Source organism: Corapipo altera, unplaced genomic scaffold (assembly GCF_003945725.1).
Source record: "Corapipo altera isolate COAL_440 unplaced genomic scaffold, ASM394572v1 113, whole genome shotgun sequence".
Classification (NCBI taxonomy): Eukaryota; Metazoa; Chordata; class Aves; order Passeriformes; family Pipridae; genus Corapipo; species Corapipo altera.
Genome location: NW_020884895.1, coordinates 3,928,970 through 3,953,715, shown reverse-complemented (window position 1 = coordinate 3,953,715; position 24,746 = coordinate 3,928,970). Strand labels below are relative to the sequence as shown.

At 36.8% G+C, this 24,746-nt stretch overlaps 1 protein-coding gene across 10 annotated transcripts in view; it reads left to right on the top strand.

The window, feature by feature from the left end:
• Positions 1–24,746, top strand: part of ATP11B (ATPase phospholipid transporting 11B (putative)) — a 65,422-nt gene that overhangs the window by 22,405 nt on the left and 18,271 nt on the right. For all 10 annotated transcript variants that reach the window (XM_027647248.1, XM_027647251.1, XM_027647250.1 and 7 more), the window contains exons 5-28: positions 682–789; positions 961–1,089; positions 1,212–1,315; positions 2,504–2,551; positions 4,965–5,029; positions 5,589–5,670; positions 6,599–6,749; positions 9,020–9,217; positions 9,485–9,643; positions 9,937–10,109; positions 10,508–10,576; positions 11,521–11,594; positions 11,680–11,783; positions 11,929–12,110; positions 12,621–12,824; positions 13,088–13,241; positions 15,923–16,025; positions 16,272–16,417; positions 16,930–16,989; positions 17,321–17,448; positions 18,309–18,447; positions 21,692–21,757; positions 22,052–22,155; positions 22,800–22,965. In XM_027647248.1, the coding sequence (XP_027503049.1) occupies positions 682–789; positions 961–1,089; positions 1,212–1,315; positions 2,504–2,551; positions 4,965–5,029; positions 5,589–5,670; positions 6,599–6,749; positions 9,020–9,217; positions 9,485–9,643; positions 9,937–10,109; positions 10,508–10,576; positions 11,521–11,594; positions 11,680–11,783; positions 11,929–12,110; positions 12,621–12,824; positions 13,088–13,241; positions 15,923–16,025; positions 16,272–16,417; positions 16,930–16,989; positions 17,321–17,448; positions 18,309–18,447; positions 21,692–21,757; positions 22,052–22,155; positions 22,800–22,965 (2,916 nt within the window). The remainder of the gene's footprint in view (positions 1–681; positions 790–960; positions 1,090–1,211; positions 1,316–2,503; positions 2,552–4,964; positions 5,030–5,588; positions 5,671–6,598; positions 6,750–9,019; positions 9,218–9,484; positions 9,644–9,936; positions 10,110–10,507; positions 10,577–11,520; positions 11,595–11,679; positions 11,784–11,928; positions 12,111–12,620; positions 12,825–13,087; positions 13,242–15,922; positions 16,026–16,271; positions 16,418–16,929; positions 16,990–17,320; positions 17,449–18,308; positions 18,448–21,691; positions 21,758–22,051; positions 22,156–22,799; positions 22,966–24,746) is intronic.

Genomic DNA, 24,746 nt, shown 5'->3' with positions numbered 1-24,746 from the left:
AATGTTTGCACATTTGTGTGCATGGGATAAAGGGTGCTTAAAGAGGTGCAGAATATCAATTAAAGAAAAACTGCTTAATTTATCAGTTAAAAACTCAGTTGCTGCAAACTGTTCCATTAGGACTCAGAAAGAATTAAAACCTTCTCAGTCATCTTCTCTTGCTATACAGAGCTGATGTGTCAACAGCATGTCACACAAAATTAGGAAATCTTAAGATTTCATGCATAGGCTATGACAGTAACTATAAGAAGTGCTGTCTGGTATGACTTGAGGAAGTAATTTCAGTCTGTTACTTCTTTAAAAAAAAGGAATCCATAAAGGAGCCTGGGGACTGACTCTTCCCAGATTTGTGGTATAATAATCCATACAGATCAACGATTTAATGAGTGCTTGGTCATCTGATCTGCAGAAAATATCACTGCCTGTTTGTTTTCAGAGAAAATGGAACTGTTAAGTTTCTTCACCACTTTTGCTGCTTTATGTGCATTTACTTGTTCCTGTGAGTGAAAATTAAGAGGTTTCCCAGGTTCTTAAGTAACAGCTCTAGTAGAAACTCAAGAGAAATTAGTGGCTATATTCAGATTATGCAGGAAGTAATTTGAAGCGCATTTGCTTAGAAGATATTTAGTAAGCTTTTTCGGTTTATTGCTTGAAAAGTAAATTTCTTTGTGTTTCCCACAGGGTTATGAAGATTGGCTACGACATAAAGCAGACAATGAAGTCAACGGTGCTCCAGTTTATGTTGTTCGAAGTGGTGGCCTTGTGAAAACTAGATCTAAAAACATTCGGGTATGTGGTTAAGGCCAAACTGAAAATTGTGTTTCTATCACATAGGTACAGCTCTTGTTTCATTACTAATCACTGTGGCCTGTTTGATCATGGTTAGGTAACAGTGCTGAAATGAATTCTGCTCTTTTCAAACTCCCTTTGTGTATTTCTCATTTGTGTTCACTTCATTAGGTGGGGGACATTGTCAGAGTAGCCAAAGATGAGACTTTTCCTGTTGACCTGGTGCTTCTGTCGTCTGATCGAGTGGACGGTTCATGCCATGTCACCACTGCAAGTTTGGATGGAGAGACCAATCTTAAGGTCTGGGTTACTTCTGTGAAACAGTTAATTAATTTGGGATGCTGTTTTTAGTTCAGCCTGTTGAAATACCCCCCCCTGCTGCCTGGTAGTCCCGTGTTAACTTAAGGGGTGCTGTTTTACAGACACACGTTGCAGTCCCAGAAACAGCAGTGTTGCAGTCTGTTGCCAACCTGGACAAACTGGTAGCTGTTATAGAATGTCAGCAGCCAGAAGCAGATCTGTACAGGTATCACTTTAGTAGTAAATATTTTGAAATTAAACACTTCAAAATGTTTAATATTATGAATGTTATCGGTCTTGCTGTGATTAAAATAGCTTCAGACATGTGCTTGAATTTTAGATTTTAATAGTTAGCTTGTGTTTATACATATGTACTAACTGAAAACTGCAAGTGACAAGTTTTAATATTTCAGTATTAAACCCAAAATTATAGTTTTTATTTATCTTCTGTATTTTAATTACATACGTTTCTGTTCTAACCAGTAAACTTGTTTCCAGATTTAAAAATATTAAATGACCTATGAATATGACCAGTTTGGAGAATGAGTTGTATAAGGTTCTGCCAGGAGATTTCAGTACTATATAGGGTATTTTAAAGCGAAATTAAATCATAGCAAATCGTTGTAAACTTATGTTAATTCCAGAGATATGTGGTGACCATGTTTATTTTGCATGTGCTCAAGATTTGAACTCCATTCTTCAACAGTAAAACCTTAGATTAGAAACAGGGATATCTGAGTGTTCTTTAACATCAGCAGTCAATGTCCTAGACATCATGGGGAGGAAAAGTTATATTCCCATCCAAGTTTCTTCTGAACTGTATAGTGGAAAATGGTAGCTATTAAGTAGTAGTTTTTAAAATCCAAGTGTCACAGTTGTTCTTCAGTAAACTTTAGGATCTTTGAGAAATATTAAATTCATTAAAACTAAGATACTCAGTTTGAGCAGCAGCTCAGATATTTGATATTTAGCAAATTAAGGTACAATTGCTATGGAAGTTTACGTCCCTGTTTGTAGCTGAGGTCATGCTAAATATGCAAATGTCAGATTTTAAATGCAGAGTAGATTTGTTTTAGTGAAAGAAAAAATACTATTTCTGGTTGGTAATATGCTAACTTACATTTGTTGAGGAATTATTTCTTACTGAATCATCAAAAAGTCACAATCTGTTTTAAGTGAGTAGAAATATAATCTTTTGTGATTATTAATGAAACCTAATAAGCTTTCTCAGATGACTGTTCTTTTGATGGATAAATGTTTCTTTTGTTAAATGTCTCTTGTAAAATTAGTGCCAGTGTTTCCATACTGTTCTATTTTGTACTTGTGAACCATTAAAGACATTTTTGTAAATACAGACTTTTTACATTTTTGAGTCTTTATGTAGATATTTCTAAAATGTTCCCATCTCTCTTAGATTTGTTGGAAGAATAACTGTAAGTCAACAAGCTGAAGAAATAGTACGGTGAGTCAGATTTTCTAAGACGGTTATTTAGAACACATGAAGGTGGTTAAAGTCACAGCCATCACAAATAAGAGTTACTGTTGAATATGGAAAAGGGAGGGGTATTTTTACTGAAAGTTGTCAGTTATAGCTGAATACTTCAGATGGAGAAGAGAGAAAATTAGTGAAAGAAAGTTCATTACTACCCAGTTTTTCAGATCTAATACAATGGTTCTGGAAGGCTTGTCTGCTCTGAAGTGAGTAATTTTTAGGCTCTGGTAATCAACTGGTAGCTTTGTTGCTAGTTGTTAATTAAAGCATTTATTGATCTGAAACAATTTCCAGTGGTATATTATGTAAACTACAGCAGATCCCATCATCTGTTTACAGGAGGGAAAATAGGAAGAACAGGAGTGAGAAAGATCATGGTTTGAAATAAAGACATGGAACTCACTCACAAGAAATGGCCAAATTTTCAGGAATAGATAGCATTTAATTATTTAATTATTTTATCACGTGGGTTACAGATAGTCACGCTTTCAAAAAACCTTGTCACCTTTTCTGAAAAGGTGAAGTGCTGTGTTATGATGTATATTTGTCATAGAAACAGGTAAATCTGTTATGGTTCTTTCACTCTTCTAAAGTCTAAAATATTATCTATTACTCTTTTTTTTTTTTGTGAAATTTCTGCTTGAGGTATTTTCCATGTAATGTGTGCTTCAGTCAGAAGGACTGAAAGTCTCAGTCTGAGAGACTCCTTTGAGGTTTGCAAACGTTTGTCAATTTTAGATAGGAATGACCTGGAGTTCAGAGTGAATCAAGGATTTGTCAATGGTTTTTGCAAGAAATATGGGGGTGTAGAAGGAAGGTGACTTGACCTCAAGTCCAGTGCCTTGACTACCCCACAAAAAACAGCACCCATACCATCCCCCATACCCCACTCAGCTGTTTTCTAAGGTCACTTTATGTGATACTTCACTTTGAGCTTTTCAGGATCCATTACTCTGAAGAGTGAGAGGTTCAGCTTTGGGATAATCTATCAAAATAATTTGACAACATAAACCAGAACCAGTTTAAAGGGAGTGTGGAAAAAAAATTGCAAGTTCCGACTTCTAGCGAAGATATATCTTCTGTATCTCAAACTTGTCCAGACTGTATTACAGTGATTCAGGTTTTTTATTTTGGATTTGTCAGACTGGTTTTACAAACTTGGATCCAGAAATACAAATTACGTTTCTTATGTGAAAAGTTTAAATGCTTGAGCATTTAGTCCCTTTTAGTTCAGTTCTTCAGTTGAAGTTTGAGTCTAGCCTAAAACATTAACATATGTATGTTTAATTTAAAGAACCCACCATAATCTGTGTATAATTGGTGCACATGGTATTTGTGATGGTAACTGTCACATTTGCAGTAACATTTAAGTTAAATTAATTAAGTTAAATGTTTAACTGTGGGAGGTGGATTGTGGATTTGGCTTTGGGGTTTTTTTTTTGTTAGTAACTCCAGGTTATGCTTTCAAAGGAACTTCAGGTATAAGAACTTTGTTTATGTAATAGTGATCATGGACTGCTTGTGGCAAAGCTAAAGGGAAAGTAAGGCAAACCCAAGAGCTTGTGTGCCAGCACTTAGCATATGAACTTTACTTCTTTTGCTTATACCTGGTATGTCAACCTGTCCACTGCAGTTGTTAAATTTCTGCTTTCATTTGAAACACTGGCAAAAATGCATTTTTTTTTAATTTCAAACCAACCCTGCTGATAGTTTCTAAAGGTGATACAACTGCTGGAGTAGAAGATATGGCTCTAACCTTAATTGTCCCAGCCCTGTTTGGAGTTAACTTAGCTAAAGAAATGAATGTATTATTGCATTTCGATAGATGTCAGGAAAAAAACATTTATGAAATTGTTTCTCCTGTGTTAGGAAGTAAAATTTGCAGTGCTGTGGTGGTGGTGTGACCATCTAGTTGTTTGTCTCTGTTTGGTGTGAAAAATTTTGAACTTTCTAGGTCGCTTCAATTTGTCAGAGGGGTAGAAGTAAGATGGGTAGTTAGCCAAACCTAAAAATAGCATTCCTGGTGTACTGTGAGCTCAACTGGCTTTTTGCCTGCTTGCTTCCTGAGTAACTTGCAGGTCTCTCTGAACCAGCCATTTGGAATATTTAGCTCAATCAGTAATTATGGGATATGTAACAGTGGTGGGAGAGTATGGCAGTGTCCAAAGGAGACATGAAATGAAGCAGAGAGTTCTGTGGAGATGGGTGGGTGAGGTGTGAAAGATGATTGAAGATGGACCTAAATGAGGATGGGGTTGAAGTTGCTGCATTGGGAGTTCATAGGGAATATAGGACAACTTTGCATAGGAGACTGGATTTCATTGGTTTTATAGAATACAGAACAACTAATTTTTAAATGCTGATATTTCTGTTTCTTTTTTAGACCTCTTGGGCCTGAAAGTCTCTTACTTCGTGGAGCAAGATTAAAAAACACTAAAGAAATATTTGGTTTGTAGACATCTAAATATTTAAAGAGTATTCTCTTCTTAAAGCATGTTGATGAACTGTGCTTTAATTCTACTTGCACTGAAGAAATTGTAATAATCTTGCTGCCTGTTACCTGAGGGGATATGATTATAGATGAAAGTAATGATATTATGCTGAAGAATCTCTAAGGATATAAAGTTCCAGCTCCATTCTGTGAAAATATTTGAAGTGGTTTGATAAAGGAATAACTTAACTTCAATGGATAAATGACTGTTCTTACTGCTACCCATTGTTCAAGACTTTCTCCTGAGATTTACTGTTCTGATTTCCATAAAATACGTATTGAGCAGTACAGTCATAATAATGAACAGTGTTAAAGTAGGTGTTAAAATTACTTCAGTAGTACTGTTTTACTATAGCAGAATATTGCAAATACCTACAAAATAGTGTCTCATCACTGTACTGAAGTAAACACAAAAGTAATACCACCTCTTGGTTTTATCCTACGTCTCTCAAAATGAAAAGTTCTGCAAATTATAGAGAAAGTAAAGTATAACTCTTTCCCCCCCTTCCTTCCCAGGTGTTGCAGTGTATACAGGTATGGAGACAAAGATGGCATTAAATTACAAGAGTAAATCTCAGAAACGGTCAGCAGTAGAAAAGTATGTTTATTTTCTAATATCTCTCTTATTCATAGAGCTTTAACTTAGTTTTTCCTCTGTAACTTTAAAACCCTGATGGGTTCACTGGGTTTTAGGCAAGGGAAGAGAGTGTTGTTTGCCTTGCCTTTGGTAGGAAGCTGTAAAGATAAAATTAATTTCTTAATATTTCATCCTTTATTGATTCTTTAGTTGTGTATGAAGTGGGAATACCCAAGCTTGCTCAAGGTTACAGGATAGGTGTTACTATAGTAGAGATTTGTATGTTGAATTTCATGATTTACTTTAAAGGGAAAAGTTCTGATTTATGTTGCCTTTACTGCAGTTACTAAAACTGTGAGAGAGCCTCCTGGAATTCTTAGGCAAGCGTGGGATTGATTATTCTTCTGTAGCTACATACAGACAGAACTGAAGTGTGAACGTTCAGTCATCAAAGCAAGGGGTGGAAAGATGGTCTGTCTGATGTGACAGAATATAGAGACAGATGTGACTGTATCCTGGTGTAGCATGGCCTGGGTTAAATAGTCAGGTGCACGTGGCAGTGCTCTTCTAACTGAAGGAAAAGGTGCAGCCTTGGGTTTCCAGTGTGGTTGGTTGTACTGCCTTCACAGCCTTGCTTAGAAACTCAAGAAGAGTAAGATAAGTCAGCCCCCAAAATCTTGGACAGCAGGTGTGACACAAGTCAGCTGTTGGAATGTTCTTGCACCTTAATCTAGTCCTCATATTGCCATATAGAAATTTTATGTTAGTAAGGTGTAGGATTTCTTTTCCATTCTGTTGCTTGCTTATCACACAGAAAATTTATATCCATATCAAGCACAGGATATGTTTTTAAAGAGCTGTCCAGTAAAGTTAATTCTTGTAACCACAGTGTGTCAACAGATTGAGTAAAATAAACTGAAATTGCTTTTCTTTTTTTGCTTCTTTATAGGTCCATGAATTCCTTTTTGATTATTTATCTAATAATCCTCCTCTTTGAAGCCATTCTGAGCACTATTTTAAAGTATGCATGGCAAGCTGAAGAGAAATGGGATGAGCCCTGGTACAATGAAAAAACAGAGCATGAAAGAAATAGCAGTAAGGTGATGTAGTTTACCTAGTTGCATATCTGGGGAACACTCAATTAAGATACTGAATGTATTATTTATTATGTCTCTGTTCTTGGATATAGGTGTAAGTATCACATGATCCAAGTCTCTGTGCTGTTCTCTCAGTGGTTTTGAGAGTGTTAGTCCAATGTAGCCTCACTGTGGTGTAGGAATATCTCCACTCTGCTACTGGTTGGACTTTTTTTTTCCTTTATGGAAAGACCAAGCTTTTTGAAAATATTTGGGCTTTATTAGGGTATATTTCTGATGTTCTCTGCTTTTGTTACTGTTCTTTAGGATGTCTTTTGTCATTCCATGAATGAAAAGAGGAGAAGTATGGCTGTTTTGTGTGTCCTATTACAGTAATTTCACAGTTCAGGAATTTTGTATGTTCTGTGATGTTGAGATGGTTCAGGCAATTTTGCAAGGCTGTAATTTTGCTCAAGCTCCTGCTTGCCCTTCTCACTTTCTGTAGAGGTTGGAGGGATACTTCGGAGTATTCCTGAAATCTACAACTCTGAGAAGTATCTCCTAATCACTCTGTATTTTCCTGCTTTCAGCATAATTTTTGATTTCTCTGAGTGTACCTTTGTCCAAAGCAGTTCAGGAGCTTAAACTGAAGTTTTGGCTATGCAAGGTAGAATAGCCTGTGGAGCCCTTTCAGTTCTGAACAGAACAGGGAGAAGTATTTCCTCAACCTTTTCATTCCTTTACCTTTGCCATCAGTAACATAGAGAGCGACGTGTTTCTGCAGTGTCATTCTCCTTCTATCGTGTCTTTGTTTTTCTCTCTCACGTGTTTACTTCCACAATCTGCTTTGCATTTCTCAACATGCTGACCTCCTTATTAGGAGTGCTTCTCTGTCCATCTGTCCTGTGTGTGCAGATTGTTATTTCATAGATAGTGCTTGAAAAACTCTGTAACCTTAGTAATTGTCACTTCTTCTCAGTATATCTTCTCTCACATGAATTCATAGAATCAACCGGGTTGGAAAAGACCTCTGAGACCATCAAGTCCAACCCTTGATCCAACACTGTCGTGGTTACCAGACCATGGCACTCAGTACCACATCAAGTCCTCTCTTAAAAACTTTCAGGGACAGCAAATCCACCACCTCCCTGGGCAGCCCATTCCAGTGTCTGATTACTCTCTCTGTAAAAAATTTTGTCCTGATATCCAACCTAAACTTCCCCTGGCAATATGCTCTTGGTTTCTGTATGTATTTTCTGGTTTAGTTTGGAAGATCTCTTTAGGCACAGAACTTGCTTAGTTTTTGTCAGACACTTTAATTACTGACTTTTGTTAAGTAATTATAGCAACACTCCCTAATTGGGAAGAACAGACATTATTTAGCTTTGCAAACTGTTCACTACTTTTATCTACCATTTATTTAAAATGTTCTTGTACACCAATATCTGGTAGAGTTGAAAGAGATGGCCTGTTTTTTCTCATCTCTAATCTCCCTTGCTCAATATTCAAGGGTTGGTTAAGAGTCTTCGCAAAGTACAATTCAGATAGTGAGTTTGTTGTCCAGATGAAAAACAAACTTCAGAGAGGCTGTAGTGTTGCATTTCAGAGTTTGTTAAAATTTTCATACCTAATAAAGAGAAGTTTCTATCCTGTTATGTAGGTGTTTACCTCAATTGTAAGTGTTGAACACAGTGATTTGAAGAGGCATAAACGAAGTCTATGCCATGGAAATCCACATAGTCCCTTGTCATGTAGTCCAGATCACCCACGTCACTGGGGAATGCCAGCAAACAGGAGCCCTGTTGTCACTCTGCTGTCCTAAAACAACACAGAGTCCTTGCAGGTTGCTCTGACAGCATGGAATATCAGTTGTTTGCCTTCACAATTTATGGTTCCTTAGATAAGCCTAAATGAGTCATGCTGTTTGGAATGGGGAACACGTTACTTTTTTCAGACCCTCATTGAAAATAGAATCACCCTGACAGTTAATATTAATTGGCAGCCCTCCTGACAGATTCAGTAGATAGGCAAAGATTAATGAACTTGAGAAGTCAAACATCCAGTCATAGCTTAAGGCAGACTTTTTGCATCAGTCTGAAGGCGTGTTACTGGGGCAACCTGGGAATGCCTGCGTTGTCACTGGATGTGTTGTCTCTCTCTTGTGGATGTGGGACTTGGTCTTCTCTGGCTCTCTCAATTTGTCATTCCTCATGCATATTGAAACACAATTAAGTCAATGTGTTTCACCTCATGACTGTCGTAATCTTCACATTTTTTTTCTTTTTCTCTTTTAGATTCTGAGATTTATTTCAGATTTTCTGGCCTTTCTGGTACTTTACAATTTTATTATACCTATTTCACTCTATGTGACTGTCGAGATGCAGAAATTTCTTGGATCTTTTTTTATTGGCTGGGATCTTGACCTCTATCATGAAGAAACAAACCAGAGAGCGCAAGTCAATACTTCAGACCTCAATGAGGAATTGGGACAGGTAGAGTAAAAAATACATAGTTTCTTTTTTTTTTTAAACCTATTTTCTACTTAGTTTTTAATATTAAAATCCATTACTGCAAGCTTTTTATTGGTTGTGGTCTGATTAATTTTAAAATAAGGTATAGACATGTGATGGCAAAACCTAAATTCTTACATGACCAAAACAACATATGTAGTAGAAAGTGTGAGTTGAGATTATTTTATTTTTTTTGCTCTAACAAGTATATGCAATTCTAAGTCTGTTTTTTTTTGTTTTTTACAAAAGGTAGAGTATGTGTTTACAGACAAAACTGGTACATTAACTGAAAATGAGATGCAGTTTCGGGAGTGCTCCATTAATGGCATAAAGTACCAAGAGGTCAATGGTAAACTAACTCCAGAGGGATTTTCTGAAGATTCTCCAGATGGAAATAGGCATGGTTTGGTAAGACACTTTGATTTTCCCACCATTAGTCATCCTAGATAGAAAGTGTTTTTTATTTCAGAGAAATATTCTTGCACCACTGACATGAAAAAAACCCAACATAAATTAGAATTTCTGAATAGTTTGAAGCTCATAAGTGCTACTGAACAAATAATATTTATTAAACATGTTGAGATGAGATTATTTAACATGAAATACTTGGCATATTTTTAAGTAAAAACATTTTTTTTTGAGTGCGTTCAAAACTGGATTGATACATAAATGTTACAAACCAAGATTTTTCTTTCTTACAGGTGAAAGAGGAAGAACTGTTCTTGAAGGCAGTTTGTCTTTGTCATACAGTGCAGATCAATGCAGATCAGACAGATGGTGCTGATGGTCCTTGGCATGCCAATGGAATAACATCCCCATTGGAGTATTATGCTTCTTCACCAGATGAGAAAGCTTTAGTTGAAGCTGCAAGCCGGTGAGCTGTGCTGCCAGAAGTGCCTAACACAGGAATTGCTTCCTAGGGCAGGCAATCCAGGCTGAAAGTAGCCATAGAAATTGCTCAGGATGTTTGTAAAGCCCAGGACCTGGTACTGTCAGCTTACTGGGAAAACATGGAAATATAAAATACACAAAACCCTAGGGGTCCTGTCATCATTTAAAATATTTATGGAAATCCTTGGGAAATCATAGTGCTCTGAGTGTGTTGCAAATAAAATACTGCAGAAAGTAGGCATTCTTAATTTTCTCTAGAAGTAGAGAACAGTAATGGGGTATAAGAATCTCTCTTTTTCTTCCTTGCCACCTTCCCCTTCCTGCATCAATAGACATTTTGTCTAAAGTGGAAATTAAATGTCTGTTTCCTTTTCCTTTTAGGGTTGGAGTAGTATTTACTGGAATTAGTGGAGACAGTATGGAAGTAAAAAGCCTTGGAAAACCAGAGAGGTATTTTTTTTTATTCCTTGTTTATTTTGAAGGACAGAACAGTAGCGATGATTAATGTAAAGTTCTCTCCTTAATCCTCTCTGTTAATAAGCAAACCTTGCCTTTCCACAGCATGCTCTATTTAATGCTTTTCCCTTGATATCTTCAAGACAGCTTGCATCTTATGCCTTACCAATAGTAGCTGAGATGCAAGAATTTTGTGAGTTACTCTGTGTAGGTGTGTGTTGTAACAGTTTGTATCTTTTCCCATTCCTCAAAGGTTGAGACTGTAGTAGAGCTGGAAAACTGAACTGCTTATTCAAGTCCTAGAGTTTTTGCTTTCAGCTCTAGAAGTTTCCAGAATCACTCTCATCTGTGCATAATCTTATTATATATTTCAAACTTTCACAAAATGAGTAGAAATGTTATTGATAACTGTATATCTGCAGTATGTCATAACTCCTCTTACCCATTTTATCTGTGTCAGTTGGCAGTACTTCAAAGCTAAGTGTCTAAAATTAATTTTCTGCACTAGTGGTAACATAAAAAACTAGTCCACTTATCAGGGCACACACACTGTTTTTTCACAGTGTGAGTTGTTTACAAATGTTAGAAACAAAATGTAGTTTTCAAAGTTACACTTGAAATAATGACAGAAGGATAAAGAAATAGGAACTGCTTGTAATCTCCGGGTATCAAGTTAGTATTTAGGAAACTATTCCTATTGGTCTTACGAAATGGAATAAAGTATATATAAAGTGATGAAAAGCAATGAATTGCACAATGACTAATAGCAGTGATTGTTGTTCATCAGTTCATCATTGCTTTTAGAGTTTATATATAAAAATGACACTTTGAGGAAATGTCTGTGGTGTAAGAGTCTATTTATAAGTAATTGTCTTTGGAAAATTATTTCTAAAAATGTTTTCTTACCCTTCCTTCTTTTATTAAAACACAAAATACAGGTACAAATTGCTTCATGTGTTGGAGTTTGATCCAAATCGCAGACGAATGAGTGTCATTGTGGAGAGTCCCTCAGGTAGGTCATCAGAAAACGTAAAAGCTGCAGTTGAGAACTTCTTAAATGACATTATTCTTAATTTCTGTTCTATTTTACTTTGTAGGGGAAAAGCTTTTATTCACAAAAGGAGCAGAATCTTCCATTCTTCCTCGTAGTAAGAGTGGAGAAATAGACAAAACAAGGATACATGTGGATGAATTTGCTTTGGTAAGTGTATGTGCTCGCCCAGCTGATCAGAAGAAAATTCATCTGGGATAAATTCTGTAGCTTGAAGTGAACAAATTACAGGTGACACCTTCTTGTTAGATCAGAATCTTGTCTACTCTGAATGTAGTCTTTTATTTTCTCACAGAAAGGACTAAGAACTTTGTGCGTAGCCTACAGAAGATTCACACCTGAGGAGTATCAAGAAATTGGCAAACGCCTTCATGAGGCCAGGACTGCCTTACAACAACGGGAGGAAAGATTAGCAGATGTGTTCAACTTCATAGAAAGGGATCTGGAATTACTTGGGGCTACGGGAGTAGAAGACAAGTATGCAATGGAGTTACTGCTAACTTCAGTCAATCCCAGCGAGTTTAGGATTTATTCCTGAAATATAACGTGTGAAAAACTCTCCCACTATGATCAAAAGTTTTGTGCTATTCTCGTTTAGTATGTTTACCACTCTTTGGATTGAGCATTCAAAACACAAGTTGTACCAACTGATTTTGGCTTAATAACAATGATGTACAGCTGTGTTTCATCCGGAGAGATTTCCTGTATGTGAAATTGAATAGTAAATAATTTAAATCAAGGTACGCTTATGACAAATTTTTGATCTCTTAGCAGGATTAAGTTCAGTTTTGTTTTGTCAAGGCCTTTGTTTTATTGCTGGTAACAGAGTATCTGCCAGGCTGTGATTCTCTGACCATACATGGGACATTGGAAATGCAGTCTTAACCTGTCATGGCAGTGGGGTTACAGTGGTAACATGGAGTTACAGTATGAGCTCTTTCTTAGTAAAGTGTTTTATTGGTTACTTGAGATTTTTCTTGTTTCCAGACTGCAGGAGAAAGTCCAAGAAACTATAGAAGCCCTCAGGTTGGCTGGTATCAAAGTGTGGGTGCTCACTGGAGACAAGCACGAGACAGCTGTTAGTGTCAGTTTGTCCTGTGGACATTTCCACAGAACCATGAACATCCTTGAGCTTGTGCAGCACAAGTCAGACAGTACCTGTGCAGAACAACTGAGGCAGCTTGCCAAGAGGTAAAATACCTGAGATGTCGCTATCTCAGTGATGATCTTAGCTTGGTTTTCTTTCATTTGCTAATTTTATGACAATCTCTTTTATGAATGTGCCAAACAAATTAAGTTGCCTTTTTAGAAAAATTATTAATAACAGACTTGAAGAAGCAGTCTGTCTAACAGATGAAGTTCTTTGCTTACTGTCTGGCCAACAGCACTGTTTATAGCAAATTGAAATTTTTCTGTGACACCGGTACAAAGTTAACATTTTTGTCCCTGAATAGAATAAAGGAAGACCATGTTATCCAGCATGGACTGGTTGTGGATGGGACCAGCCTCTCTCTTGCACTCAGGGAACATGAAAAACTGTTCATGGAAGTTTGCAAAAACTGTTCTGCAGTGTTGTGCTGTCGCATGGCACCCCTTCAGAAAGCAAAGGTAAGTGCAAATATAATCAATTGCCGTTAGAGTACTTTTACCATGCTTTGAGGAGGCAAGGATTTCTGAAACTGCTTTGTTTGTTTGCCTGACTTCTGAATCCTTGTTAAATTCAGTTGATCTGGAGTAGTTTGCTCAGAAGTTTCTTACATGTGTGTTTGAAAATTTGCAAGTGGATGGAAAAGTCAAAATCCTGCCACTGTGCAAGCAAAAGGCTCACCTTAAATCTGCCTCTTGAGTGTTGTGTAAGGCAGCAGCTGTCCTGGCCACCTGCATGCTTTAGCCTTGCCTGCTACATCACTTCTGCAAACCAAAAAAAACCAAATTGAAAGTTCACAGACTTGTAAGGAAGAAGTGTGCTCCTGTGAGTATTTAAAAAAGTATACCCAAGTTTGAGGATAAAGTAAAAGGGAAGAGAAGCAGAAGCCTAGTCTCCAGGGGAGGTTTTCCTTCATGCTCTTCTAAGACCATTTTTCCTTCACATGTACTTAATTTTACTCAAATACAAGGTGGATGGAATTCAAATTTAGATTTTGTGATTTATTTTTTTTTCAGTCTGGAAAGCTAAGCTCTAAAGGACTGGAATATTTATTCTTTTCTTTTGAAATTTTCTCTCTTTGGGAAAAGACATCTCTTCACCTTAAGGCACTAGGAAACCCTTATATGAGGTACTAGATGTACAAAAGAGGGCAGGCTGTTTTACTATACCATGAGTGACCTGTTTTGAGGTCACTCTTCCTGCTTCCAACAATTAATCAGAGTTCTAATGCAGTCTTTAGCATCCCTTCAGTATAGAACTCTTCACCTGGTATAATATTAGTTTCAATAAAATGTTAAAAGGAAATTGTAACTACTATGAGTAAAACAGTTTGTTTCATTTGTCCACTTCTGTCCATTCTTTTAGCTGAAATTTTTGCCATCCCCTCTTTTTAAGGTACAGTTATTTGCCATTGTTGTGTCCTTGTTCTTATTTTGTCATTTAACTTGATTTATAATGCTTTGTATTGCTTTCCATAATTCCTATCCTGTCCAGCAGATAATGGAGATTATTTCCTGTCTTTCCTCATGAAGTACAGTAAAATGTAATTTTGATGGCAGTGACATTTTAATTTCAAACATTGAAGTATATAAATCACTGAGACAAATGCCATACAACATGAAGGGTAAGCAAGGAAGTCCAGGGCAGTTTAGTCTAGCCTTGCACATGATCTTTTGCTGTAGGCATCCTTTTTGTGAGACTTATTCCAAGGTTAAGCTGGAATTCAGCTTAATATTTCCTGCATCTTTTACTAACTTTAATGTGTGTTAATAGATGGCTGGCAGTCTCACTACTAATTTTGGCATGTTCTATAGCTCAAAAACCTTTTTAAACATCATCATGTCAGTCATTCAGAGCTGCTGCTGATTGCTGCTGTTAAAATTTGCCTGGGGATTTGTCTTGACCTTTTCACATAGATGTTTGTCTGTCTGAATTACCCCAGCCTTGGGGATCTCAGGAGGACTGATCTGGGTGACACACTGCGGCCTTGTTACTTCTGTAGGGCTGCTTGCTAGGATCTAATGCTAAATGTACTTGAAGTAATTACCTCTTAAAAATGGGGAACCTTTAAGCTTGCACATTAATACCTGCAATTAGGAGATGTATTCCCACAGTCAGGTGGATTTCTCTGAGCTGTGGACTGTATTTAGTCACTGTTCCGTTCCTCATGTTAAGTGAGTTCCTGCTCCTGTGAATCAGTGCCCTGTCACTGCCAACTACAACTCAATTATTCCAATACAGGTTTTTGTGCCAGTGTTTCTCTGTTGATATTTCCACCTTGGGCTTTCTGGAACTTCAGGGGGGAAACGTTTTTTCATACATGTTTATTTTCTTGTTTTTGGAAAAGCCTCTTGATCTGCATTCCTACCTTTATCTCTGCAGCCTGTTTACAACTGATCTAGTGAAGCTTCTGCCTTAAGCTAGAGCTCTCTGGGAGGTTAATGAACTACTAATTCTCCTTAACCAAAAGCCTCATCTAACTCCTCTGTATTTAGAATAATGTTGGCATTTACTTAAAGATCCGACTCCTTCCTGCAGGGAACAGGGTCTCACTGCTCCTCTTTCTGATTATCTTACAGCCTTGTATGTCTACAGTTTTTTAACTTGTTCTGTCCTATCTCCTTCTGTGTCTTTTCCAAATGAGAATATCCTTTGGTGATAATGAAGTTGCTTTAAAAAGAATCTATTTTATTTAATAACAGCGTAGTGATCTTTTGGCTACTGCATTTTACCTGGATTAGTTCCATTAATTACAAATAAAAAGAATCTAGGCACATTTAGTAAAAGGCACTAAATTTGTATTACTCCATAAGTAAATTTTCAGTTCCAACTTTCACTTGACTGTTTCATATGATAAAGCACCAAATTAAGCAATGTAACAGAATATTGAGATAAGAACAGGAGAATAAGTTCAGGACAGGCATAATACTTAAATAAGTCTTGTGCCTAAACGAGCTGCTTTTCTAAAGAAGGAACGAATTTGTCCTTGTGATATGCCAAAGATGTTTTTTACCCAAGCATCCATGCTCATAAAATGTATTAATTATATTTACAGGTAGGGAACTAGTAAGACACTTGAGAATTGGTGACATAGTTTGTGGGTAGACTGTCTAATATAAAGTGTTTAATTTTTTCTTTTCAGGTAGTGCGACTGTTAAAAACGTCTCCAGAGAAACCCATAACATTAGCAATTGGTGATGGTGCTAATGATGTGAGCATGATACAAGAAGCACATGTTGGCATAGGTAACTTTCTTCTGTCTGAAGCAATAAAGGCTTTTTTTAATTTGAATCAGCATCAAACGAGCAGTTTCCCTCAGTTGTAAGTGGGAGGAGCAATACCTTCTATTGCAGCAAAGTTGATTAAGTGTTTATAATGTTGAAGTGCAGGAAAACAGAACTGTAGTTTCAGATGTATGTTGTTGGGGTTTTTAAACTTCAATTTTTGTAATACTTTAACCTGTTTTCTCTTTTGTTTCCCAAACATTACAGGAATCATGGGCAAGGAAGGAAGGCAAGCTGTAAGGAACAGTGACTATGCAATAGCTCGGTTTAAATTCCTCTCCAAGTTGCTTTTTGTTCATGGGCACTTTTACTATATTAGAATAGCAACCCTTGTACAGTACTTTTTTTATAAGGTGAGTTTTCCAAGAGTGCCAGTGGAGTTCACAGAAAAATGCATTCGTACCCCTTCTTCTTTTCAGTTGTTCCCTTTCCTTTAAAGGCAACATTATGTTTTTGGGGTTTGGTTTCTGATTTGTCTGCTCCCATGCAACAAGCTCTCGTGAGCAGGGTATAGCTTTCTTGAATGAAATGTGGAATCTATTTTGCAAGGAAATTCTTAAAAAGAAACTGAGGGGAAAATGAATGAATTTCTTCTCCTTTAATACTGCTTAGACTCCCATAGTGAGATGTGTTCATCAGGCAGATATAATTAAGTTTATGCTTTCCAGGTTCATTGTCCCAAAGGACAAATAAACAAAATGTGCTGTCAAGTAAAGAATCTTGCTTCACTTGGCCCTGTAAAATGTTGAAATGCTTTATGGTCTTCATGTGTATTTTTACCAGCTTGTAAGAGTTAGCAGTTTCTTTTAGAGTTGCGAGGAATATACTAAGGATTAACTATTTCCTTCACTTTTCTTTATTTCAGAATGTGTGCTTTATTACACCACAATTTTTATATCAGTTCTTCTGTTTGTTTTCACAACAAGTAAGTATTGGATGCCTTACATCTCGGTAAATGTACTAATATTAGTTCTTAATGATAATTAATTACTAATTATTAAACAATAATATTAAATAACTAATAAATATATAACTAAATTAGTAAATAACTACACAGGAGCAACGCAGATTTACACTTAAAACGTATCCAGCTGATTTTCTGTATTTGATAGCTCGATGTTACTAGGTGGTTATGAGAGTACAGTTTTTTCCTAACAAGTAAATTCCTATAAGAAGTGATTTGTTGCTGCTCTTAGTGTGCATTAGCACCTTTTTTTCTTTACAAGACTCAAAATAATTTCTGTTTTCCTTTCCAGACGCTCTATGACAGTGTATACCTGACTTTGTACAATATTTGTTTCACTTCCCTGCCTGTCCTCATATACAGTCTTTTTGAGCAGCATGTGCACCCGCATGTATTGCAGAGTAAACCCGTGCTCTACAGGTATGTGCATCTTGCAGGAATTCTCACAGTAGCACACCATGTACAGCAATAGTGGCATCTGCAGAGTTCTGAACTTGCTGTTAGACATTTGTGCAGTATTTTGTCTGTGACTTAGGCGTTTTTAGTATCTGTCTTGATGAGGAAGAACTGCAGCTACATAGCTTTCATCCTAAATGTTAACTAACAGGAGTATTCTAAGAGAAGGATCTTTTTATGTCAGTCATGTTAACAATGTAAGAGCATTGAGCACTTGGTCAGCTCACATGATTGGCAGCCTTCTCCTCCATTATGTGTGGGAGGTGAAAATGACTCAGATGTGCAAATGAAAAACTAGGACACCTGATTACAAGAATCACCACAAAAAATCCTCTACTGGGAAAAGAAGTGATTTCCTGTAGAATTAGATGTCCTCCCAGTGGCAACATGTTGCACTGCATAGTGCTTTTTGGAGGGGAAAAAAGCATCTATTTTTGTAAAAAAGAGATGTCTCTCAGATGTTTCTCTTGTTGTAAAGGTCTTTTAAGCAGAACAGGGTGTAAGTATCAGGAGATCTGACTTTTTCTTCCCCTTGCAATTCCAACTCCAGGGACAAGAGTTCTAGTTTGTGCTATTCTGAATTTGACCCATTAAAGACCCTTGCCACTGGTGACCACTGCTTAAATCAGATCCAAATCATGAGAGCTGAGAGTCCTTTTTTTGCCCATGATTTATGTATTTTTTTCGTATGTCAGCATTTGTTAAATGTGTCTCGCTGCAGTTGAAAGTTACATTTATTCAAAGCAGTAGCACTGATGTCATGTGAATAACTCATGGTTTATACAAAGACAGTATGAAATCCAAAATCTGTTTTATTTCTGCAGAGACATCAGTAAAAATGCCCATCTGGGGTTTAAACCATTTCTTTACTGGACCATCTTGGGCTTCTTTCATGCATTTGTTTTCTTTTATGGCTCGTATCTTCTAATGGGAGAAGACACTTCTCTGCTGGGAAATGGCCAGGTACAATATCATAAGTATTATTATACCACTGTATTTGTGGTGATATTTCTTAATATTTTTTTGAAAAAATCCTCTTGTGTCCAAAAAATTTTATGGACTACATAATTATCAAAGAGTCTTTGTCAATATTAGTGTCTGCTCTCAAGAATGACATTTCTTAGTGTGGAAATTGTAAGACATTGTCAGAAAGTGTATGTCCCTGAAGAACATACTCTTCAAGATAATAAATGTGTCATGGTTGTCTTAGACTTTGTGTGATTTTGTATACTGTTTTTGTCAAAATCGTATTTCATGTCAGTAAATGAGTATTTATATCCATTCATTCAAAACTCATTTTGAGTTGGACTTAAATGCAGTGTCAAGCAATGGCTTCTCTTTAGTAGCTGTTACAAAACTAGGCTTAAATCTGAAAGTTGACAAAAGTCTTAAAACTTCTCCTGAAAATGTATTATTTTAATTATATTACTCAGATTCTTTTTAAATTTAGTGGTGCAAGCTGCTTTTAAGTTATACTTTTTATTCAATAAATGTTTTTAAGACAATAAGTTCATGAAATAATCAAATACTAATTTGGCACTTTATTTTAAAGATGTTAAAGTTCACAGGAAGAATCATTCTGAAAAAAAAACCCTAGAGCTTGGATGAAACCATTACAAGTCTGTTTCCTCATTTCCCCTGGTTCTGAGTTATTTAGCTCAGTTTAGAACAATTAGATACTGATTTTTCCCTTGTAAAACTTGGGTAGTAATGGAAAAATACATTTGCTTCTCATTATGCCATTCTTAATACTGGCATGGAGCACTTGCTGATTCTCATGTAGTGCTTGGCAGAGTTGCAGATTATGGCACAAGGTACAGAAATAGCATCATGCTGAATTCACAGTGGTCACCTGGTGACAGGGAGCTCAGGAAGTTTAGTTAAAAGTGTAGTGATCTACAGACAGTAGACAGAGTTGTCTTGAGAACTAAAATCAGAAAGCTGGTGGTTCTGAGCATCCCTGCAGAGAGAGGAGCAGTGGAGTGGTGCAGCTGGAGCACCTATTCCATTTGAGGTGTTTGATAAGAACATTAAAATAGTTGTGCTGAGACTAAAATGTCTCTTCTAGCTGAGGTATGAGTGTGTCATCTCTTGCCATTTTTTACAAGCTGTGTGATTTGAAATTCTTGTGAATTGGTAAAGGTTCTTCAGAACTCTTCTAACGAGGTAATTTTGGACTATGAATCAGTGTGTTTTGGTGCATCTATCTTAACTTGTCAAAGCACCTCACTTCAGAATTGCTTAGTAAATGTCCACAAGGCAGGAACAGATGTTCTCCCTTGTATTTAGTAACAACTCTTTAGTTTGGGGAATTGACAGATGCCCTTTGGCTTCTCATGTGATATGACTTCAGATAAATTCTAAGACTGTGAGGTTTTTTGTTACTCTGCCTTCTGTGTTTGCTAAAAGGTGGTTATTGGAACTGGTAGAGCTGTGTGTTGCAGTAAAATATCTGCAGCGCTTAAAGTTTCTTGCAAATTTAACGTGTGAGTGAAAAAGCCAAAATTAAGGGCAAGAGAACCTAGTGTACTGCTGGAGTAAGAATTCCTCAAGAAGTGGTCACCTGTGCAAATCTGTGATACAGGGTAGTGTTAGTGCAAGGCCTCACATTTCCGTTCCAGGTTCACGGTTTGGAGCACAGCAGAATAGAGGAGACTGTAAATAATTTGTTAATCCTGGTGTTTGTTAGGTTTACCTCAACCCATTGTGCAACTACTTGATCTTTTAGTTCTTTTTTCTCCCCCCTTTTTCATGCTGTGCATGTCGTCAGATATTGAAACCTAACAGGCAAATGGTAAGAGTTTAGAAGAGGAGGAGATACAAAATATTGTATCTGTTACTTCATAGGATTGAAGGATGCAGCATCCACAGTGTAAACGTGTTCAAAAATAAAATGGTGGCAAGAACCCGTTTGTGTTTTGTGTTCTAACTCTCTGACCATTGAGAGCAGTGTTAGCAAAGACACTTTCTTTCACAGGTCACTCAGGAGCAGTTTAATTTCACTTTTAAGGTTACTATTGCAGCAGTTAACAACCAGCACGTCGTGACAAGTAAATCGAAGGTTTCGGAAGACGTGTTTTAACAAAGATCTTTAAAATTATCAGTAAATCCAGACTCATGGCTGCCTCTATTTTGTACTTAGTGTATAGACAAGAAAAGCAGTTGTGAGATCTGTCATCAGGCTGTTGGGATTTTTCTGTCAGAGCTCTGTAACAAGAACTACAACTGTGTGAATCCCAGTTGCGTGCCTCTGTGCCGTAGTGACACATCAACTGTAGGATGACTCTGCCTGTCTGCATGTGGTACCTTCCTCCTTGCTTGCTTAGTCTGCTACCAGGAAATACAAAGTTGAGGATTTGGTCATTGTTCAGTTTGTCAGTGGCAAAAATAGCTGCAAAATAGCAACATTTTCTGTTTCAGCACTCAGCCTGCTTCCAGGAGCAGAGCAGTTGGACCTGTTGTAGAGTGGCAGCTCTGTGTGAGCAGCATGTGTGTAGATAGATACAACCTCAGCATCCCTGCTTGGTTGTCAGAGCTGAGATTTTATTGTTGTAGACCTTGTTCAGAGTTTTGATAGTTTAATTTTCATGCACAAGAGAATACAAAAGTGACAGATTAAGTGTTTCAGAGTGGAAGCTTATTTTTGGGTTTATTAGCCTTGAAACAAAGTGTCTTTTCCTTAGAATTTTCTTTGTAAAATGCAATGGCACCATTATTTTTGAATTGTAAAATTGTGCTTGGGGTAAAAAGTGAACCTTCAGGTGATGCTGCATGTTGGAAATTATCTGAAAATGTTTAAACTCAAAAGTGTTTTGCACTTATGTGAAAATGAATACCTTCCACCCAGTATTTCCTTCCTATTGGATGCTTATCAAAACTGATCAAATTGATATCTTCATCTTCCTATCATTTCATATTAGTATTTTGCACTTTTTTCATATTTCATGTAGCCTTTGTGGTGATTTATTTTGAACCAATAAGAAAGATGACTTCTGGGTTGTTAATTTTGCTCTTGTCATAAACTATATTATTTTCCTGGTAGTTTGTGTTGTATCCTCCTCGCTTTTTCATGATGATAACTTGTCACAAGCTTATGTCCACAGACTAATTTCTTTAGTGTAGTTGACTTGAGAAGAATCTTAACTTACTGTGAACGCTCTTAATTGATTTTTTTATCTTCCATGATTTTTCCTTGCCCTTTTCTTAGATGTTTGGAAACTGGACATTTGGTACTTTGGTCTTCACCGTTATGGTTATAACTGTCACAATGAAGGTATGATATTGCACAGACTACTCTCTGTGTTTGGAGATACAGGCAGATATGTAATAAAGCAATAATTTAAAATTGATTCAAAAGTTAGACAGAAGTAATTGATTCTTGGGGGTTCCAGATAAGTGACTTTTACATTTAGTTTCAATGGTTGTTGAAATGTTTCTCTAGTTTTTGTGTGTCACAACAATGTTTAGTGTTTGGGCTGGAAGTTCATAAGTATGTTCAGACTGGTATTTATAATTTTCTGTGAAGTTGGTGAAAAAAGGAAGCTCACTGACATTATCTCTGTTTTAGATGGCACTAGAAACTCACTTCTGGACATGGATAAACCATTTTGTTACTTGGGGATCCATTGTATTTTATTTCATATTCTCCTTGTTTTATGGGGGAATTATCTGGTGAGTGATTCTTTTTTTCCCCCTTTCTATAGCACATAAGATCAATGAAACTATGAAAAAACACTGTAGGATTATCGTGTACCATCATGCTCTGAATTTTATGACAGGTTTAAAAAAAAAAAAACAACCTAGAGCAGCCACTTTCTTTTGGTGATCCTTTTAAAAATTTGAACAGTGCTGCTACACTGTCCTGTGCTCAAGGACAGACTGGGCTTGTCTCTGTCAGCCTGTGACTGTGAAGGCATTTTTGCTCATAAGAAGTAGATAGGTTCCCAAAGGTGCTATGTAATAGGTAAATATTTGCAACAGAAATAAAGATGCTGGGTTTGAATCAGTGAAGGGGGGTATTTTGCTTTGTATTTTTGGGGTCTTGGGGGGATAGGATGATGGTTTATTTCCTGCAACACAATTTAAAACTAAATCAGAACCTTTCCCTCCAAAGTTAAGTACCCTCCCTCCCCAGAGTTTCTTTGCAGGTCAGGTCCAACATGTTGCTGGGCTTGTACATGGGCACCGTCAGTTGTGACTCTGCATCCGGAGAGACTCAATGCCTGATGTGAAATAGATACACTTGAGACAGCCTGTGCTGTACTTCTGTTTCTAGAAGTTTCTTTTAGTAATTGCCACTTCTTTTAACTTTTCAGGCCATTTTTACATACCCAGGACATGTACTTTGTATTTGTTCAACTGTTGTCAAGTGGTTCTGCTTGGTTTGCCATAATCCTCATAGTAGTTGCTTGTTTGTTTATTGATGTTGTGAAGAAAGTGCTGTACAGACATCTGCAACCAACAAGTACTGAAAAAGCTCAGGTAATACTATGCTTTTGTATCCAACTTGACCAACAGTTACCCTCTTACATTGCTGTCGTGTGTAATGCGTAGAAGTGTTCTCATTTCAGAATACAGTTGTTAATTTAAAATTACGAAAGTGAGGACACCATTTTACAAGGCAGTAATGTTTGTGTTTAAGTATTTGATAATAATAAGAACAGAATTATATATGAAGAGGTCACTCAGTCCTTTACATCTCAGCTTGCAGCTGTATGAGAAGATCATACTGCACATATTTGTCCTGTGTTTAAGACAGTAACTTATTCTCATTTTTGTCTAGGTATTTGAAGCTGCAACTGTAATTGGCATGGAATAGTTCTTAAAATGTGATGGAAACAATAATTTTAAAAATTACTTTAGTAGGATTTTTTTAATTAGTATTTCTTAACTCTTGATCCTATTATATGCTATATATTTGATTGTTGATCCTGTAATTAAAGCTAATTACCCATGTGGCAGTTCCACAGGTTCATAGACGAGGTCTAGAGATGTGCTGTGATAATAGAATCTCTCTTTTGCCTGACACAGGCTGCAAAGAATCCTTTAAATCATTCTGTTGAAATTAGGCTGTCTTTTAGGTAAATATCTCATCTCTGAGTGTTGTCTTCTTTTTAGTGATAGTTAGGGAGAAGTCATCCTGACCCATTGTTCTCATAGTGACTCTCTCTCTGGTTTCAGTTTCCAGCATCTCATCTTTTTAGACTTTTTCTGCTAAACAGAGAAGCCTTCTGTTACAGTGTTTTGTTTATTCACAGTTAGGTTTGTGATCAAGGTTAGTTTGTGATCAGTTAGGTTTGTTCATTTTCACACTAATAGGTAGACTGGACTTGCATCTTTTGTCAAAAAGGTTGTTTTACAGTCTTTTCATGATTCTTGTGTTTCTCTTGTAATCTTCAACATTCTCATTTTGGATTTCACCAGTGGACAGCATATTCCAGCACAGCAGACATCAGTGCCAAGTATGGAAATAATTAATCCCCCAGCTGTATTCAGTTTACAGAATAATATACATCAATAACCTGTTGTCTTCTGCATCTTCTACTCATCTGCAAGTGCTGGTGTTGGTTTCTTTCAGGTCATTGATGAGAGGTCAAACAGCACAGGGCCAAAAAGCAGTGACAGTGAATGAAGAACCCAATTGACAAAGATATTCCATACACAGCTATGGTCTGAAACCTCTCAGCAGCTTCTAGTCCATCTGTGTGCCAGATTGATTTTGTGGTGTCCTAGTTGCTTAATCCAAATTACTCTGAGCTCTGTGCCATGCGGAAGCCCGACTGCATTACATCAGTGCTGTTATCTTTAGCATCTAACCTTGTAATTACTTTGATGTAAGTGCATGTTGATTTACTTAAATTATATTACCCTTCTAATTTGTGTGTTTAAAAAAAAATCCATGTGAGGCATTCTCTTACTTTGCCTCAGATCAACATCCTCCTGACAAGCCTATTGCTGTCCAAAATATCCCATTGTTCCCTTTGCAAAACTGGAATATTAGCTGCTTTTTTCTGTCTCAGAATTTAGTAGCTAAAAGTCAAGGTAAGTAACCACTAGCTTTCAGAAGACTCTTGAGTTAGGCCTGATAAGACTCTGGATTGCACACTATTGCACTTCTTGGATTAAAGGGTCTTGATTTAGGAAAAATGCGATAGGTAATGATACTTACCTGTCTTTTCTTCTTGAAAAACTAGTGGCAATATTTATCAAACACTTCCCTTTCCTTCCTTCCTGTGCATCAGCTGTTGCTGTTTGGCTTTGTA